Below are 18,728 nucleotides of genomic sequence, written 5' to 3'. Positions count from 1 at the left end.
CAGTCGCGCTCAAACACTCAAACACACAGCACGTACAGACAAACACACAGCGGTAGGGACAAACACACACAGCTCGTACGGACAAACACACTGCGCGTCAGAAAAAACACTCAGAGCTCGTATGGACAAACAGACCGCTCGTACGGACAAACACATAGTGCCTACGGACAAACACACAGCACGTACGGACAAACACGCCGGTTGGCTGTGCAATGCACTATTTCAATTTCAGGGCTTTGTGTGGGCATTTAAAACTACTGCGGCGCAGCAGCTCCATCGGGTCCAAAACATGGAGGATATTCTATTGGATTGGAGCCGGCTGGATGGAGAGAGTAACGAGGGAGGGAAGCGGAGAGGGAGGGAGGGTGGGAGGGAGAGCGAGTTAGTGGAGGAGATAGCCAGTGTTGCAGCGCTTCATTTAAACTGTTCTGCACTGTGGCTTTTCAATTTGATCAGGAGGCTCCATTTCATATGGGCTGAATGCTGTGTGCGGTTCAGAATGAAATTGAAGTGTTCGCCGGGACAGGCAGCCGTCCCGTGTCTCCTCTTGAAGGAGAATCAGTGGACAAGGGCAACCAGACTGTTGTGGTCCTCATTGAGCACCGTGTGCGCGTGTACCAGTGTTCTCCCATGCCTTATATAGTGTTACTTTGGACCAGGGCCATTTGGGATTTCGGGGAAAAATAGTGCACCATCAGGGCTATTTTCACTAGTCCCCTTTATAATAATAGTGTGTCATTTAGCCTGCACAAGTGATTCCGTTGCGTTCATTTTACCGTGGCAAGATCTTTACCGCCACGTCAAGAAAAAAACAATAATCAAAACATTTTGTTGGCCAAATAATTTGTCAGGGTACAACATTTTAAGTGTATTTAGCTTTGTTGTGCTTTTTTTCTGCATGCGATTTGAGGAACACAGATTGCACTGTCATAGTAATAGCCGTACGCTCTACGCAGACAAACTGTAAGAAGAATAGACGTCCTCACCGCGTTCGAAACGACAGTCTTTCCACCTGTGAGCACAGCGCGAGAAAATACTTTTGTTCGCGCGGTGCGCAAAACATTATTTTGCCGTTTACTCCTCCGCTGAAGGAAGGAGATCACCATAGGAACACGTCGAAGGTACCAGCCGTTTGTTTGCCTGACTACATTAATGAGCTAACTTTTCAGTTAAAACACAAATTATTCTCACCCGGTTTAGATGTGGCGATATATTGCTGCCACAATTGTATCCCCAGTTAAATTGAGAAACAATGAGAGGCCAGGTACATTTTACTAGCTAACAGTAGTATTTTACCAAGCTAGTTAGTAGTAATTTTCGATTTTTCTTTCTTACGTTGAAAAAGCAAAAGAGAAAGGGGGAGCAGGCACAATATAGTGTTAAGTAAGTTCTGCTATTCTGATGAAAGACTGACAATAGTGTTATGTAAATAAGGAAATAAGAGATGGAGCAAACAGGTAGGAATCTAGCTACTTGCATGTGCCCCTCCCTCTACGCCCCCCCATCAAGGAGCTGAACCGGTAGGAATATTACTTTATTCTTTCACCCCCCCCCCCCCCCCCCCCCCCAAGCTCAACAACAATCAGACCATAGCAAGAATATTTTCCAGAGGAAGCATTGGTCTGCACTATTTGTCTAGGTTGGCAAATGGGAGAGAGCACACTGCATGGCAAAGAGCTGGAATGGTTTCAGATGGGCATTATTACATAGAGCCCGGGTCTGGTTTGAAGTGGACATTATTACATTAGGCCTGGTCTGGTTTATAAGTGATACGAGAATTTAAAACATTTAAAAAGGTGATCTCACCTTGTCTTATGGCACCCGCACCCTGTCTTAGACATCAGTACCACAGTCAATCTCACAATCCAATGTTGGGCCCATTTCTTGTTTTATTTTACCCCTTGATAACATTTTGTAGGGAACTGTGGAACAGTCTCTGATAAGTCTGCGTGTCATATATTTTTTTTGCTGTGATATGGTATGTTAATGTGTGTAAATCAGCCATGGATATTAGTATTGTGCGCCACGATAACATTTGCGGCGTCATTGCAAGATTAGAGTTTAAGTCCTAATTGTGGATAGTCCCAGGGGCTCCAACAAAGGGTGGTGCAATTGACCAGCCGCATCCAGGTTTTAGGGGTTAGTACTCAGATATGGTTGGGAGCCTCACTGTGATCTAAACCAGTGGTTCTCAACCTGTTTGCCTCCATGAAAATATTTTAGGGCCCCCTTACATTAGACATGACTTTTTATTTTCACTGCAAGTATTACAGAAGTGCATGTTGTAGTATGTTTATTCAAATGACATTGCTTGTTGCCTGTGCTACCAACCTACATTCCTTGTTTGTTTATCTGCTCACTCAGTGTGAGGAGTGCTCCTGGTTGCTGGAAATACTGGTCAGTGTGTGGAGAGTTCTTTGACAAGCTGTCACACCAGTCATCTCTCAAGGGTTAGTCTGACCCTGCATGTCGTTTTCACGGCTGTCTATTCATTCAACTTGTCTATTTTTTTTTTATCCCAGACCAAAGAAACTGTTAGTAGGCGACCCTGGCAAAGAAATGCAATGGTCAGGTGAGAGTTGCAAAGCGGTAGATAAAGTTCTTGCTGGCAGACGTTCCTACAAACCCAATTCCAAAAAAGTTGGGACACTGTACAAATTGTGAGTAAAAAAGGAATGGAATAATTTACAAATCTCATAAACTAATATTTAATTCACAATAGAATATAGATAAAATATCAAATGTTGAAAGTGAGTCATTTTGTAATGTCATGCCAAATATTGGCTCATTTTGGATTTCATGAGAGCTACACATTTCAAAAAAGTTGGGACAGGTAGCAATAAGAGGCCGGAAAAGTCAAATGTACAGATAATGAACAGCTGGAGGACCAATTTGCAACTTATTATGTCAATTGGCAACATGATTGGGTATAAAAAGAGCCTCTCAGAGTGGCAGTGTCTCTCAGAAGTCAAGATGGGCAGAGGATCACCAATTCCCCCAATGCTGCGGCGAAAAATAGTGGAGCAATATCAGAAAGGAGTTTCTCTGAGAAAAATTGCAAAGAGTTTGAAGTTATCATCATCTACAGTGCATAATATCATCCAAATATTCAGAGAATCTGGAACAATCTCTGTGCGTAAGGGTCAAGGCCGGAAAACCATACTGGATGCCCGTGATCCTCGGGCCCTCAGACGGCACTGCATCACATACAGGAATGGTACTGTAATGGAAATTACAACATGGGCTCAGGAATACTTCCAGAAAACATTGTCGATGAACACAATCCACCGTGCCATTCGCCGTTGCCGGCTAAAACTCTATAGGTCAAAAAAGAAGCCTTATCTAAACAGGATCCAGAAGCGCAGGCGTTTTCTCTGGGCCAAGGATAATTTAAAATGGACTGTGGCAAAGTGGAAAAGTGTTCTGTGGTCAGACAAATCAAAATTTGAAGTTCATTTTGGAAAACTGGGACGCCATGTCATCCGGTCTAATGGGGTATTGGGGTTGCATGGGTGTGTGTGGCATGGGCAGCCTACACATCTGGAAAGGCACCATCAATGCTGACAGTTATATCCAAGTTCTAGAACAACATATGCTCCCATCCAGACGTCGTCTCTTTCAGGGAAGACCTTGCATTGTCCAACATGACAATGCCAGACCACATACTGCATCAATTACAATGTCATGGCTGCATAGAAGAAGGATCCGGGTACTGAAATGGCCAGCCTGCAGTCCAGATCTTTCACCCATAGAAAACATTTGGTGCATCATAAAGAGGAAGGTGCAACAAAGAAGACCTAAGACAGTTGAGCAACTAGAAGCCTGTATTAGACAAGAATGGGACAACATTCCTATTAATAAACTTGAGCAACTTGTCTCCTTAGTCCCCAGACGTTTGCAGTCTGTTATAAAAAGAAGAGGGGATCCCACACAGTGGTAAACATGGCCTTGTCCCAACTTTTTTGAGATGTGTTGATGCCATGAAATTTAAAATCAACTTATTTTTCCCTTGAAGTGATACATTTTCATTACATTTGATATGTCATCTATGTTGTATTCTGAATAAAATATTGAAATTTGAAACTTCCACATCATTGCATTTTGTTTTTATTCACAATTGTACAGGGTCCCAACTTTTTGGGAATTGGGTTTGTAGTTAGGCACGTTTTAGAGCAAGATATTATAAAATTAATTATAATTTATAGTATTAGATTTTGCTGTTCTTTTATAAGCATTGCTCTTTTTATAAGTATTCAAACCTCTGAACAATTCTGAAATTACTGAATTAATAATGCTTTTAAGTTTGATATTATATTTTACAAGACATAATCTCAAAATCAATTATTTAAAGGTGACATTTTTCGTAATGAAATTTTTTTACTGAAATATGCTGCTTGCATATGTGTAAATGAAATATATCATTACCATTGGCCTCCACCTGTAAACCATAAAATTAGCTGTCACATTTTCATTGGTCAGGCTGTGAATCTCAAGGAAGATAAAGACCGAAGTACATCTCACAGATGTTAGGGATAAAGAAATATAAATAATTTGATGGTTTAAGGCAAAGATGCAAAATAACATCCAAGTGTTTGGAGACCCCAGTTGGATCAATAATCAAGAAGTGGATGCAGTATCACTCCACCCGGGTATTGCCAAGTAAAGCCACCCCTCAAAACTCAGTGGTCAAACAAGAAGAAGACTTGTGAGAGAAGCCAACGATCCCAAGCACAAGGCCAAAGCAACATTGGACTTTCTCAAGAAAAAAAAGGTGAATGTCCTGCAGTGGCCCAGACAAGTCCTGATTTCAATCCCCCTGAGAATCTGTGGCACAGCTGTTACAGTGAAAGGCAGCTCTGCCAAATATGTAATGTGTGGGAGTTGAATATTTAATAAGCAAGCAAAATATTTCAGGTTTTCATTTTTCTTACAAATATTTACCAAATTAAAGGGATAGTTCATCCAGAAAACATATTTTGGTGACAGTCCCCTTACCCCCAGTTGTTCCTTCAGGCACATAGAGTCATTTTTTAAAAACAATCAATTATTCAGTTGAACTATTCTAACACAGTCCAAACTAAGACAAGTGGTGTTGTTTACCTCAAAGAACATGACAATGTTGTATTCCTCGAAATAAAGTTAAAAATGTAATGATATAATTCTCATTTCAAACGAGTTCCTGTGTTTACGGGTCAGTTTTGTTCACAATTGTATCATTATGCGCGTTTGTTCGGGAAGAGTAAGTGTATACACAGTAAACGAAAGTTTGTGTTTGCTAGCTAGAAAGCAAGTTTGATATTGGATTTTCCCCTCAGACAGTCAGGCTTTATTTGCTTGAGAGAGAAAGGAAAAGACATTTATATTATGTCTGACTCTGAATACGAGCAGGAAGAAATTTTCGATGGTGAACACGTTAATCCCCAACCCTTGCCCAGAATATCCGGAGCCAATGTGTACTTTGTGTATTATAACAAGGCAATTAGAAGTATTACATACAATCTGTCTTGTCTCCACGGGTTGAACTGGGTAACTTGATGGAATTTCATTAGCCTTTGTCCTCTTCTAAGTGAACGTGGGTCTGTATTAAAATGTTTCTTGCAAAAATTGCATGTCTCATTGGCAAAGTTTTTCCATTGATTCTCCCACTAAATGACTGGGGAGAGGCAGAGGTATTGTCCCAATTGCAGAGAGGGTAGAATTTAATTAACTCAAGATCCACGAGCAGGCAAACGAGCAGGCAGAAGTCGACATCAATACAAACAAAGGAAATCCAGAAGTTCAAAGTTTATTTATCAAATGCACCGAATAACAATGCATCCTCCTGCGCAATGAAATTATTGTGACATGGCTCTTCACATAGCTTGTTGAGATTAAAGTTCATGCTCACCTCGATGACATAACTGCCAAAGAACGGAAGCTGTGTATGGTGGCTATAGGAAATAGTTCGCTAGTGCCAGTTTGAATTCAGCCAATTCCCCCAGCTGTTTCGTCAGTGTACAGTTTAAAAAAACTCTTTTACAGATTACTGAATGTAGTTTGAAGTGTTTTGGAGTAGTTTTCCACTTGCAATGCAACTTTGCGATTATGGTACAAAAAGTTTCCATTCATGAAATTGGACAATGCTAATAACGCTTATTACAGACTAGGACAGAGCTGAATAATGGATTGTTTGAAAAAACAATACTCTGTGAGCCTTTTGGGCTATCTCTTGGGAAGTGAACTTTGACAAAAATATACATTTTGGACAAACTATCTCTTTAAAACCAGTTTCACATTACAACAGTTGTGTTTGAATTTCAGTGCTTTGGAATAAATATCAAAGATAATTAAATTTCAGTTTACTGTTCGTAATTCAGTTATATGAGAATTGATTTAAGGAGATACATTTTGTTTGCAGAACACTTTTATTATTAGTGCAATTAAGATTATTTACTGTGAACTTAACACGTACTGGCACCCTTCATAAAATTTAGCAAAAGTGATTTTTACAACCAGTGTTCAGAAATCACCCAATGCATCTTCAGCATATGCATATAAATTAATATTGACCACACTATGGGTCAATAACAAATAAAATGATAGGCCATTTGATCTGTTTGAGTGATGGTATTTCGCACAAATGTTTAGGGACACTAACTCATTCACTATCTCAGAAACCAGTGGCTTGATGTTGACTAAACGTGAATGATGCGTCTTGTCATTGACATTGAGCATTTCCAAAATTACACTGATTGGGCTGGGGGGTGTTGCATAGTTTGTGGTGTAGAACATGTTTGCTGTTGCCTTTGGGTATGCATCTAAATCGCAAATACATTCATTCAGAAATGTATTCATAGTTGGCCTAGCTAAAATGTCAGCTACTGTATGTTAACAGAGTTAAAGTATCATGTGTTGTTAGTTATGACAGTTTACAGTATTTGTTATTTTCAGATGACCTGATGAGAAACAATATGTATTACTGTATATCCATGTGACCCTTCTGTGTTTCTGTTGTACTGTCTCCGCAAAGTATGAACACACCCATCTTGCAGTTAGTCAGTCAGCAGTATGTGTAGAGAGTCTGTAGCATAATCATCCAAAATGGTGACTGAAGCCAAAGGGAGAAGTATCTTCTGCCATATCTCTCCATCTGTCTCCATCAATCCTCCTCATTATGTTTCTGGAATAACCTGTCATGGCTGCTTTTTGCTTATTTCCTGTGGTTTGATATGGCAGACAAATCATGCCCACATTCTGAGATAAATTGCAATTTAATCGCTTAACAGAGCAAACTTTGTCATTACATTTTAGTTTCTTATACTTCATGGTAATATTATTGGGTAAATTAAGGATGACAATTAGCCATTTCTATAGACCCTAAAAGGTTTCCACCTTTCAGTGCGAAAGATGAGTTGCTAAAAGGGCGGGTGCTAATATCTAATGAAGTTTGATGTCTTCCTGTTTTGGGTCCAGCAACCGTTATTGGTGCTAGGTTTATAATAGGAATGTACCACTATCTGAGATATGTTTCAAAGAGGAGTGTTAATGGCTCTGATGATGAAGCTATTTAATACAGTAAGGGGATTAGAACACTATGGCCCCCTGTAATCCTTAACCTTTATTCTCATCTTTGCTACGGAATAGCGTCACCGGTCCGGACTTAGTACATTTCCATTACAGGCAATCAGACTTTATATGCAAACACATTTAGAGGCATTTGGGAGCTCACTCAAGCCAGATAAAAGGCAGAATTGTCAAACACCCCCACTTTCCTGGAAAAGTTTTAAAAGCCATTGTGATAATCAGAGTGAAATCCATGATGAGCTTTGGAGATGCCACAGGATTGCAGGCCGATGTAGTGCTATGTGTTGGGCAAGATATTTCACTGCATTTCCAACATCCTCACAACACCTTTTCTCTGATTTCCATTCCAGTTTAACTCTTGCCTTGTTGAACTAGCACTGCAATACTATACCAATGGGAAGGAGATGGTCTGCATATGTGTCGGTTTCAGTTTAGACACAATTTTGACAAACAAAATGGGATAAGTAATTTTTAGATGCTCTTATCCAGAGAGAATTGCAGTAGGTTTTAAAACAACCTCACAGTTTAGTAGTAAGTGCATTCTAATCAATTAATTCGTTATCAGTAAAGGTCAGTGCTAGATAGAAGTGCTGGACCATACAAATAATAAAAATAAAACATAAAAAGTTGACAAAAGACAACATACAGAGGTGGTGGAAGTGGAACTTTTGGAACAAATGTTTTTTGAAGAAAGAGACACCGCTATGCTAGCCTCCAAGGGAAGTTTGTTCCACCATTGAGGTGCCAGGACAGAGAAGAGTTGTGACTGTGTGGATCGAGAACTGCCCGGAAGGGACAGCCAAAGCCCAGAGGTGGCTGAACAAAGAGTCCGGGTTGTGAAGTAGGGTTTGACCATTACCTTAAGGTACGGAGGAGAATCTCCTCTTGTTGCTCTGTAGGCAGAGGCAAGAAGCTTCGCCTTGAAGGCGGATTCAAGTTTCAACTGGAAACAAGTTTAGAAGCGGGGTGACATGGGTAAAGTTGGGAAGGTTGAAAACCAGATGGGCCGCTGCATTCTGAATGCGTTGCAGGGGTTTGGTTGCACACCACGGGAGCCAGACTAAGAGTGAGTTGCAGTAATCCAGATGTAAGATCACAAATGCCTGGACAAGTACCTGTGCTGCTTCCCAAGTGCATGTGCTTTTTGCACCTGCATTAACTTATTATTCTGTTTATCTTGTTTGATTGAAGAGGTGCTACTCTGTCATTCTATTGGCGCTGCACATATGTCTCATGGACATTTGTGCAGTGCCAGATTGAAGGGCAACTTGGGGCCTGACAAACTGTCAAACTCTGTCTTTTCCTCATTTTTAAAACAAATATAGCATATGGTGGTTGATTTTATAATGTTGGCATGTTACTCCCACTATCCAGATATTGCTTTTATACCTTGGGTAGGATATCCAACTGACAGCAGCTTACTCATTCCTACAGTATGTGCATGTATAATTTTCACATAATTATCTTTTGGACTGGAACTAAAGTGCACTTCTGCTGCCAAATATCTTTGAATATATTGATAGTATTTTTTGTTTTTAAGCATTACATAATGTCGTACTTAAGAGGGCCCACTATTAGTTACAGTGTATGGCTTTAGTCATAAATCTATTCCCATTTATTATTCATGTGTTTTTGCCCTGTGGATCTAGACATATTTCTTGAGACGTATGTAGTCAAAGTGTAGTATACAAGAACACACTTCACGGTGATCCAGTTGCCAAACCTAGGCCCCAACAGTGCCAAGCAGGATTTCTGGTTCCGGTTCCCGGACAAAAATGTAGAGGAGTAGCCCTGCAGTGGTTTCCTGACACCTGAATGGATTTGTTGGTCGGTTTCTGTTTCACTAACATCTTACCTTTCTGTCCACCAGGCAGTCACTGAGCAGAAGAAGCTGAGCCATGCTGGATCCAAGCCCTCCCTCTCCGAGAGCAGCGGCCGACTCCCTCAGATAGCCATGAACACCTGCAAGTACAATGGCGGCGTAGTGAGACCACTGGGCAGCCTGGCGTCGTCGCGGCGCAACCTAGCAGAGCTTGACTCCGAGACACAGCCCCTCCAGACACTGCACAGCTCCGGCCTGGAGGTGGTGGTGTCCAAGGGCAACGGTGAGGACCCCAGCAAGGCGTCCAACGAGAGCCTGGTTAGGGACGGGAATGGTGCTCCTGTGAAGAAGAACAAAGACATCGGCTATAGGCTCGGCCACCGAAGGGCACTCTTTGAGAAGCGGAAGAGACTCAGTGACTACGCCCTTATCTTCGGGATGTTCGGGATTGTTGTAATGGTGACGGAGACCGAACTGTCCTGGGGAGTTTACGGCAAGGTAATTAGTGTGGGTGTCTTTTTTTGTTGTTGAATATCTCCAGTACTCTGAGTCGATATGCAAAACGTTCTCACTGTGGGGGAAACAAAGCAGAAAAAAGACTGAAATTTATAATTGCTTTTATTCTGTTATCAAAAGTATGCAAAAGTTTGTTTTAAAACAATAATAATTTGGTTAAGTGACAGTTTTTCCCCCATTATTGGCTGTAGGTGTTTATGAAGTGAATATGGACTCAGAATATGCTAGGTGTAGAGATAGGCCACCAGAGTGCACCAACTTACTAACTGGAATTTTATTTCAGGCACACCAGTACAACAGGAAAAATGTTCTACCTTTAATAGCCACTAGTTTTCCCTTTGCTCTAATGTTTCTTTGTGCGTGCCCATATTTTTCTTAGATGCTGTATTTGCTCCTTGAATCCTTGTAGAGTCGGCATGCTAGATATGGGGAGCACACAGTGAACTTTATAGAGACATTGACATACTGGGGATGACAATTCTTGTGATTCAAACAAAAACCTGCCTGAACATTACAGTATGAGGATGGCCTTTTTGTATCCTTTGATTACACTGGAAAAGAGGACCACTGGCGAATCAGTGGGCAGAGCTTGGCCACAAGGCTTTATTCACCAGGTGGTTGCTAGTATTCTGAGAGTCACTCAAAAGCCTGCCCTGCAGCCGAAGGCATTGCTACCCAAATGTAATCAAGACAGAGAAAGGGACTTCAAAGTATCTGACCGTATCTCAGAGTTGTGGGAGTGTCAGGACAACCCAACACATCGGCAGGCTGCTGTCATTTCACAATCTCCCTGGCCTGATCACAACTCCCTAAACCATCATACGCTCACTCCATCAACCAATCCATTTGGATTTGGGCATTGCTTTTTGTACAATTTGTCACAGTGCACTTAGGGAAAGATTTGGCCCCGATGTTTACAAGGCTACACTGTTGGCTAGTGTCACCACATGGTCAATTCTACGAGCCAGCATTGATTGTCCTAAGTAATAGCTGGAACAGCTACTGTATATTTCATGAGGTAATGTAAAATTAAGTAGCAAAGTTTAGTGGAGTAGAGCCAAATCAGTAAATTGGATTAATTTAATTGAGCAATTTAATAAGGCCTCTAGTTTTCTAAAACATTTCTTTTTTACTTTCAAGTAATTTAGATTCATTGTAGTGTTCACCAGAGTTAAAATCTAACTGACCCCATCGCAGAACTATTCACAATAAGGACAATTTCAATCTACCATGTCACATTACATGGACATGTGAGTCTGTCAAGGTTTTCCGTACCTTTAATGTGTTAAAGCGAGTGAGGCTTTGGGACTAAACATCCTTGAATGTCTGGCAGGTGGATTAATTAGTTTACTCAGTGTTATTTCACCGGGGACGTCTCAAAATGATTTCAGACATCAGCGTGTCCGGAGAGATGCCAGAGACAGAGGGGCAAAGCAATCTAGTAGATTGCTAAAAATACATTCACTAATTGGCTCTTTGCCTGTTACTATGTCAGTTGGCGGCCTGTTAAATGTAATAGCTCATATTCTAATGCATGCTTATTTGACCCCACCCCAAGAGACCATATCAATATCTAGTAACAACAACCTGGACGTCTGCAGGCCTTGACAACAGAGTAATGGCAGCTTTTCCCAATCGCCTGTGACGATTATGAACGATGATCTGCTGGTGTTTTTTCCTCGCCGTTTTCGGGATCATCATTACCATAACAACACATTTTATTCCCTGCCGCTATTACAGCTGATCTATCAAATTGCTTTTACCCACTGAAGGCATCTCAAGTAGTGAATGTCCTCATTTCAAAGATCTATGACCTTTTTATCCACGTTGCAGCTTTAACATCCAAACGACCAATTCATCACTGGTATCACTCAGGGGTTGTTTCCTGCTAACGCTAAGAGATGCACAAAATGTCTGAGTCTAGGCTACTGCTAGATTGAACATATCTCTCCACTTTGTGAAAGGTAATGATGAATTAAAAGCTTGCATACTGCATAGAGGCACTGCTTCAGCTCTACTTTCTGCCACTGATCTCTCTTAAGACGCCGCTTTGTTGTGCAGTTGAACAGTTTGTTTTGGTTTGAACTCCCTTTCTCAGAGTTAGATTTGACATTCAATAATAGTTGCTGTTTTCACCAGTTTGCTGTCACTCTCTGTCTTCCTTCGTTCAGCTGTTCTGACAGTTTTTTTCTCAGCTACTACAGTGACTTGCATTCCTGCCGGATGATAGAAGTTAGCTGGATTTGTTTTGGTCTTCTTCATTCCTTCCAGCTAGAATCCTAAAATCTACATGTTTTACCAATCACGAAGACCTCTTGACTGTCTTAGTTCATCTCAGTTGAAGATTTCTTTGGCAGTGTAGGCTTGCTTTAATGAACTCACTCATACGGTGGTGAGGTGAAGTACAGGTGTAACTGCTCCTCTGAAGGTCCACACAGGTTCTACATGGTATTTAGTCATTCAAAATAGTACTCGTAATATATTTGTATGCTATATATTTTATCCTCAGTGCTATTGTGTCTCTAAACAATGTCTCTGTCTCTCAACACAGGAATCTTCGTACTCATTTGCACTGAAATGCCTTATCAGCCTTTCCACTGTTATACTCCTTGGTCTGATAATTATGTACCATGCCCGGGAAATCCAGGTGAGTAGATGAGTGGTATGTACTAGATTCTGTAGCCGCAAATTCCCATTGTTCAGAAACACACACAGATTCCACAGCCAGAAACGAATCTTTATCTTAGTTTTAGGTTTGGGCGTGAGGTTAACAGTCTCATTACGGTCAGAGTTAAAGTTAAGGGGTAGGTTTGATATTTGCTTTTACGAAGACGAATTGTCGAACTAGGCCAGTTTATGACCGTGGCTGTGGAAGCTTGTGACGATCCAAAACCATTTCCTAATTCTGTCATTTCCGGATTGGCGTGGTGATTTCCTGAAATGCATGAACTAGGATGCAGGGAAACAGGGTTATTCAACTCTGGTCCAGAAGGGCCGAAACACTTTTTCTTTGTTATCAGGGAATGATTCAGACCTAGGATACCGGGTGAGGGAAATTAAAGATGCATTCCGGAATTTTTGGCCACTCATTGTAAAATAGCCGTTCTCAAGCCAGAACAGGTCCCTGAAATTGTGTACTGTGTTACGAACATGTCTTCACAACCACTTTTAAACTGACTGAGGTATGATAGTGATTCTCCTTATACGTTATGTAACAACATATTACACATCCAGACCCCAAAATTTCAGGTTTAAATTAATATTTTCTTAGAGGTAAAAAAAAAATTAAGAAATGTTTCGGCCCTCCCGGAGAACTTCATCCCACAGACCGTCAGCTTTGATAAAAGTCAGCCTGTGGCTAAATCTTGGCACCAAACCCTAAGTAGTCTCTTGAACCTGTAATGAAGCATGAGAGATCTTTTCTGCCCCCCCCCCCCCCCCCGCAGCTGTTCATGGTGGACAATGGGGCGGACGACTGGAGGATAGCCATGACCTACGAGCGCATCTTCTTCATCGTGCTGGAGCTCCTGGTTTGCGCCATCCACCCCATCCCGGGCCACTATCGCTTCACGTGGACCGCCCGGATCGCCTTCACCTACACGCCGTCGACGGCCAACGCCGACGTGGACATCATCCTCTCCATCCCCATGTTCCTGCGGCTGTACCTGATAGGCCGCGTCATGCTGCTGCACAGCAAGCTGTTCACGGACGCGTCGTCGCGCAGCATCGGGGCGCTCAACAAGATCAACTTCAACACGCGCTTCGTCATGAAGACCCTGATGACCATCTGCCCTGGCACCGTGCTGCTGGTCTTCAGCATTTCCTCCTGGATCATCGCCGCCTGGACGGTGCGCGTCTGCGAGAGGTAAACAGCGGCCAGGGAGTTCCCCCGAAGAGGGAAAACCACAGCCGGTCGGCGTAGACACGCACACACGCACACATGCGCACACACGCGCACGCGCGCGCCTGCGCCCCACTACTGTGCACCGTGTGAAGGCACCACCCCTGCTCTCTCTCCCTTTTTTTCTTGGGGTTTCGGTTGTGTCGTCGGGGTTCTGTTCACTCCCCCTTCTCTCTCTCCCTTTTGTTCTTGGGGTCCTGTTGTGTTGTCGGGTTCTGTTCATCTTCACTAATCCACAGGAATGTCTCAGTCTTTCCTTCCCCTCTCAAAGACACACACGCTGGCACGTGTGTCACAGATATACACATTCACACACACACACACCCCCCTTACCTGAGTGAGAATAAAAGGCGTTTCATTAGCCCAGTGATCACCACAAGTTCCGCCTCCTTGTTTTGATGCTATTTTAGCAGCTTTTCCATAATTCATGAGTGTCTAATTGTTTGTTAGCTGAATGGTTTGTTTTGATAATGCTGAGCAGCCCCAAGGACCCCGTTCCCTTCAAAACTGCACATTAGACGTCACCTCAAGGGGTTGGTGTGGGATTCTCACAGATCTCAGAGAAAAGGGGAGGCGGCAGGCAAGATCGCGGAAACTACAAGTTTACCACTGCTTTGATGCCGCGTTGTCTGTTGAGCTCACAGGGACGGTGGGCTGGGCTGACGTCAACTCCTCTGAGGCTCATTAAGACAACAGGCCTGCTCTGTAAGTCACGGAGTCACAAAGAAGGCCGTCTGTCATTAGGGAGGCCCGCTGCCAATCTGCCTGTCAGTCAATAAGTCATTCGGTCAGTTAGTCAGTCTGTTGGCCCGTCTGTCGCTCTTCTTCGTCTTGCCTGCTTGTCACATTCTCCTTTACCCTCCAACTTCCTGTCTCTGTTAACACCTCACTAACCACTTCCTCTGCACCATGTAACCACATCCGGTCGGCACAGACAGTAGTGTCTGACCTTTGGGTCCTACGCCGCGTGAAACAGGAAAGACAGTAGTGTCTGACCTTTGGGTCCTACGCCGCGTGAAACAGGAAAGACAGTAGTGTCTGACCTTTGGGTCCTACTCCGCGTGAAACAGGAAAGACAGTAGTGTCTGACCTTTGGGTCCTACTCCGCGTGAAACAGGAAAGACAGTAGTGTCTGACCTTTGGGTCCTACTCCGCGTGAAACAGGAAAGACAGTAGTGTCTGACCTTTGGGTCCTACTCCGCGTGAAACAGGAAAGACAGTAGTGTCTGACCTTTGGGTCCTACTCCGCGTGAAACAGGAAAGACAGTAGTGTCTGACCTTTGGGTCCTACTCCGCGTGAAACAGGAAAGACAGTAGTGTCTGACCTTTGGGTCCTACTCCGCGTGAAACAGGAAAGGCAGTAGTGTCTGACCTTTGGGTCCTACTCCGCTTGAAACAGGAAAGGCAGTAGAGAGAGTGGTGCAACTCAACCAAAAACGTTGCTGGCACACTTTCAACAGAAGTAACACCTTTACTTATAAGTTAGAGGAAGGATTCTTGTCTTAACAAGGTCGCCTGCACAGTGCCTACTGAAATCAGCGATGTGACATAATTGTCTTAGATTTAACGACAACAGATCCGGGTGCTGCCGAAATACAGACAATATACAGACCTTGAATGCAAAGCAGGAGGTCATTGCTGATGCCATGTTGCCCCCCTGTTAATCATCAACCGCTAGAATGGAAAACCATATAGAGCCACTGAGTAATTGTAACCAGGCCCTCGGCAGCCAAAATACGTCCGGACTCAGATACAAGCATCCAGGGTTGTTAACTGGGTCAGAAGGATATGACTTGCATTCAATCCCTGCCAGACTGATCTGCGGCAGTGCATGTCTTATGAGGCAGTCCAGTTATGGTTTCAATTCAAATGTGTATGGCTGTGCGTGTATGTGTTTACATGTATTGTGTGTGCGTGCGTGTGTGCGTGTGTGCGTGCGTGCGTGTGTGCGCGCGCGCGTGCGTGTGTCTATAATGTTATGTTGTACTTTCTATTTCCCAACTACGCTGCTCCATAGGGATACCATGTGAGTCCTCGCTCTCTAGACGCGGAAAACCTATCATTTTGCACCGAGCTGGCGCCACTGCTGCCCTGAGTGGGGTAGGGAGGGGGTGGGTGTGGGGGGAGGGGCAGCCCCCCCCGAAAAAAAAACATCCTTTCCCAAAAGATTTATGGAAAAGGAAGACTAGGTATTTTCCCCCTGTTGGCATGAATGTCACCCGTCCTCAAAATAATAGATAATAAATATATACATATATATGCATCCAGACTTTTAGTGGCTATAGGAGTATAAGACAGACCTATGGTTTTTGAGCAGCACTTTGAATCAAGCGTCTCTTTCTAAACTGTTTTGCGGCAACAAGAAGGAGGGAGTTTGTGCTAAAATGGAGCAGCTCCTTCAAGTCACCTTCACGAGTAGGCCTGAGGGCAATTCTCTGTTTTTATTATTTTTCCTTATGCAATTGTTATAGATCCATAATGTACCCACTCTTTTTAGCATCTACTTCAAAGATTTGCTGATCAGAACAAAAGCTTTTTAGTCCTTTGTGTTCACACACATTACCATTCCATTATGTGTTTCCTCGCAGAATTGATTGAATGATGTCATAATGGTTAGGTATTCAAGAACTCTTCTGGCTTTTGTTACTTCCTCAGCTGATTCAGTTTGCTCCAGACATAGCAAAGGAATTTTATTTGAGATACATATTCATACAAGACATCCAAGCTTATTTTTGGGAGAAAGGAAATGTCAATTCATTTGTCTGGTACAAAATCGTTAATGTGGATTTGGGTTTGATTTCGACAATGTTTTTCTAACCAAAGTTCAAACCTTTAACAATATTATGCTAGTGCCCCAAACTTGTAAAAATTCAACATATGAAGCTCTTTATCTAGTATCGGTGAATAGCGAGGGTGTTGCTATCCATTCTAGCACACTTTCCAAAATGGAGTTATGAGGAGTTTGTTTTTGTCAAGGCAAATGCAGTATCTCCAGTTTGAGGTTTTCATAACATGGATTGAGTGCTCACCTGTAGTAAACAGTGAAACAGCATGGGAGTCTTCATGTTTACTACTCTCGATCCCATCACTCCAGCCCCCCCCCCCCACACACACACACACGCACACCAAAAGAAAAGAGATGCTTTTTTTCCAAAGTGCTGTATGAGTTTGGAAATGAATCTGCTGATGCGCTGTTACATCGACCATGCTCCCGAGCCAAAGGGGAGAATGCAATGTGAGGTTGGACGAGCACGGAGTCTGTCTGGAATAAGCCTAGACAGGGGGTAGTGGAAGACACACAGTGTGCAGAGTGCTTGGCTGGGTGGTGGAGTTGGCAGGAACTGTGATGGTACAGTCGATTGAAGCAATGCTGGTCACTGCCCCCCCCACCCCTTAATACAACTCCTTAACTTAGTGATTTATATCAGATCCTTAGTCTTTTGGCTTTCCTCTCAAACTCCCTCCCTTTTACCTCATATTTCTTTGTTGAAGCCCTACTATATCTAACTTGGCATGCTTGCAGTTTTTTCTTCCCACTCCCCCATTTATGTAGATTTTCTTCGCCATAACCAGCAGGCCTAATCCAGGCAGATCTCAGATCCACCTGCATGCCTTGCCTGTCCCATCTCCAGTTCTCTGTCCTCTATCTCTCTTTCTCTCCCTCTCTGAAAAGAAAAACCTTTTTGAGGCTACATGCGAACTGTTGTTTCTCTTTAAGGAACTGTGGTTCTGTAAAGACTTTGTAAAGTTAGGGGCATTTCCTTCAGTATAGATTGACTGTATCCCAAGACCCCAGCAAAAATGTGTTTCTTTATCTGTCCAGCACTAGTTTGAACCAGCGCTAGAACAAATTATAATTTCACAAAAGTTGCAAGTTTTGTTGACAAATATGAATGTATATAAATGTATACAAATTAATTTAAATGAAAGCTGTAGGTGCACAACTGTTTGTATTTTTTTAACATAACATTTGTCTTGGAATTTCCCACAATATTCTATGTAGAAGAACCTCTTAGATTCTAAAGACTCTTGAGTAACTTATGAGCGCGTCATAGAGAACTCAGCATTACAGCTTCAAAGATGTTTCCGGTGAATATGAAATCCATTGGTACAGCTCAAAATCTGCGGACCAAACACACAAATGAAAAAGAAAAGCCCAAAATCCAGCATTAAGGTGGGACTCACTGAGTTACTGACCAGTTACTCACCAATACCTAGCTATTCACTGATATCCAGTTACTTGCCGAGTAACAGAATTCTAATTTGAGTATGTGCATGTTTCAGCTTTTTATGCCAACTGAAATATTTGTGTAAATGGTGTATTGGTGTTTATTGTGCAAGTTCAGATTTGGCGGTTAATAAAGTAGGCAACAGGATATATTCTCGCAACCTTTTTGTTGGAGTGATACCCTCCAGCAGATTCTTACCCCAACCAATTTTTTTTTTAAACTGATTCAGTCGGGTAACTTTCTAAATCAGGTGCGCTACAGAGTGGTAGCTTTTTCAGAAACCAGTATGGAGAGCCGTGCCTTGAAAACCTTTATATTCCACAAAACAATTACTTGATGGATAAATTTGACTTTCATGTCTCAAAAAGTTTTTTACCATTAATTTGGGATATAAAATTTAACTTACTCAGCGTGAATTTAGTCTGTACTTGCTGTGTGACAGATGGTCTAGATCAGACCTGGGCAAGATAAGGCCCAAGGGCCGGATCCGGCCCGTTGAGTCATTCTATCCAGCCCGCGATACATCCAAAACTTTTTAAATCGTACAAAATAAAAAATACTTGACGAGGTCCGCATATTACGTTACTTTATTTACTGTTGCATATTTATTTATTTTTCAAATTAAAAGTCCCGTGGCACTCCCAGTAATAAGTACAGTAGTATTGTACTGTCTGTTTAAAATACCTTTAAATACCTA

The 18,728-nt window shown here is 42.4% G+C and overlaps 1 protein-coding gene across 8 annotated transcripts in view; it reads left to right on the top strand.

The window, feature by feature from the left end:
- Positions 1–18,728, top strand: part of kcnn1a (potassium intermediate/small conductance calcium-activated channel, subfamily N, member 1a) — a 55,204-nt gene that overhangs the window by 20,131 nt on the left and 16,345 nt on the right. For 3 of the 8 annotated variants that reach the window (XM_013132022.4, XM_013132021.4, XM_029118702.2), the window contains exons 2-4: positions 9,434–9,892; positions 12,453–12,548; positions 13,348–13,766. In XM_013132022.4, coding sequence (XP_012987476.1) covers positions 9,434–9,892; positions 12,453–12,548; positions 13,348–13,766 — 974 coding nt within the window. Of the gene's footprint in view, positions 1–9,433; positions 9,893–12,452; positions 12,549–13,347; positions 13,767–15,819; positions 15,829–18,728 lie in introns of all 8 variants that reach the window. The other 5 variants (XM_034291440.1, XM_034291439.1, XM_013132024.4 and 2 more) reach the window with 3 other exon arrangements.

The sequence above is a fragment of the Esox lucius genome, chromosome 3, assembly GCF_011004845.1.
Source record: "Esox lucius isolate fEsoLuc1 chromosome 3, fEsoLuc1.pri, whole genome shotgun sequence".
NCBI lineage: Eukaryota > Metazoa > Chordata > Actinopteri > Esociformes > Esocidae > Esox > Esox lucius.
The sequence above is the reverse complement of the archived record's forward strand: the minus strand, read 5'-3'. Positions and strand labels throughout refer to the sequence as shown.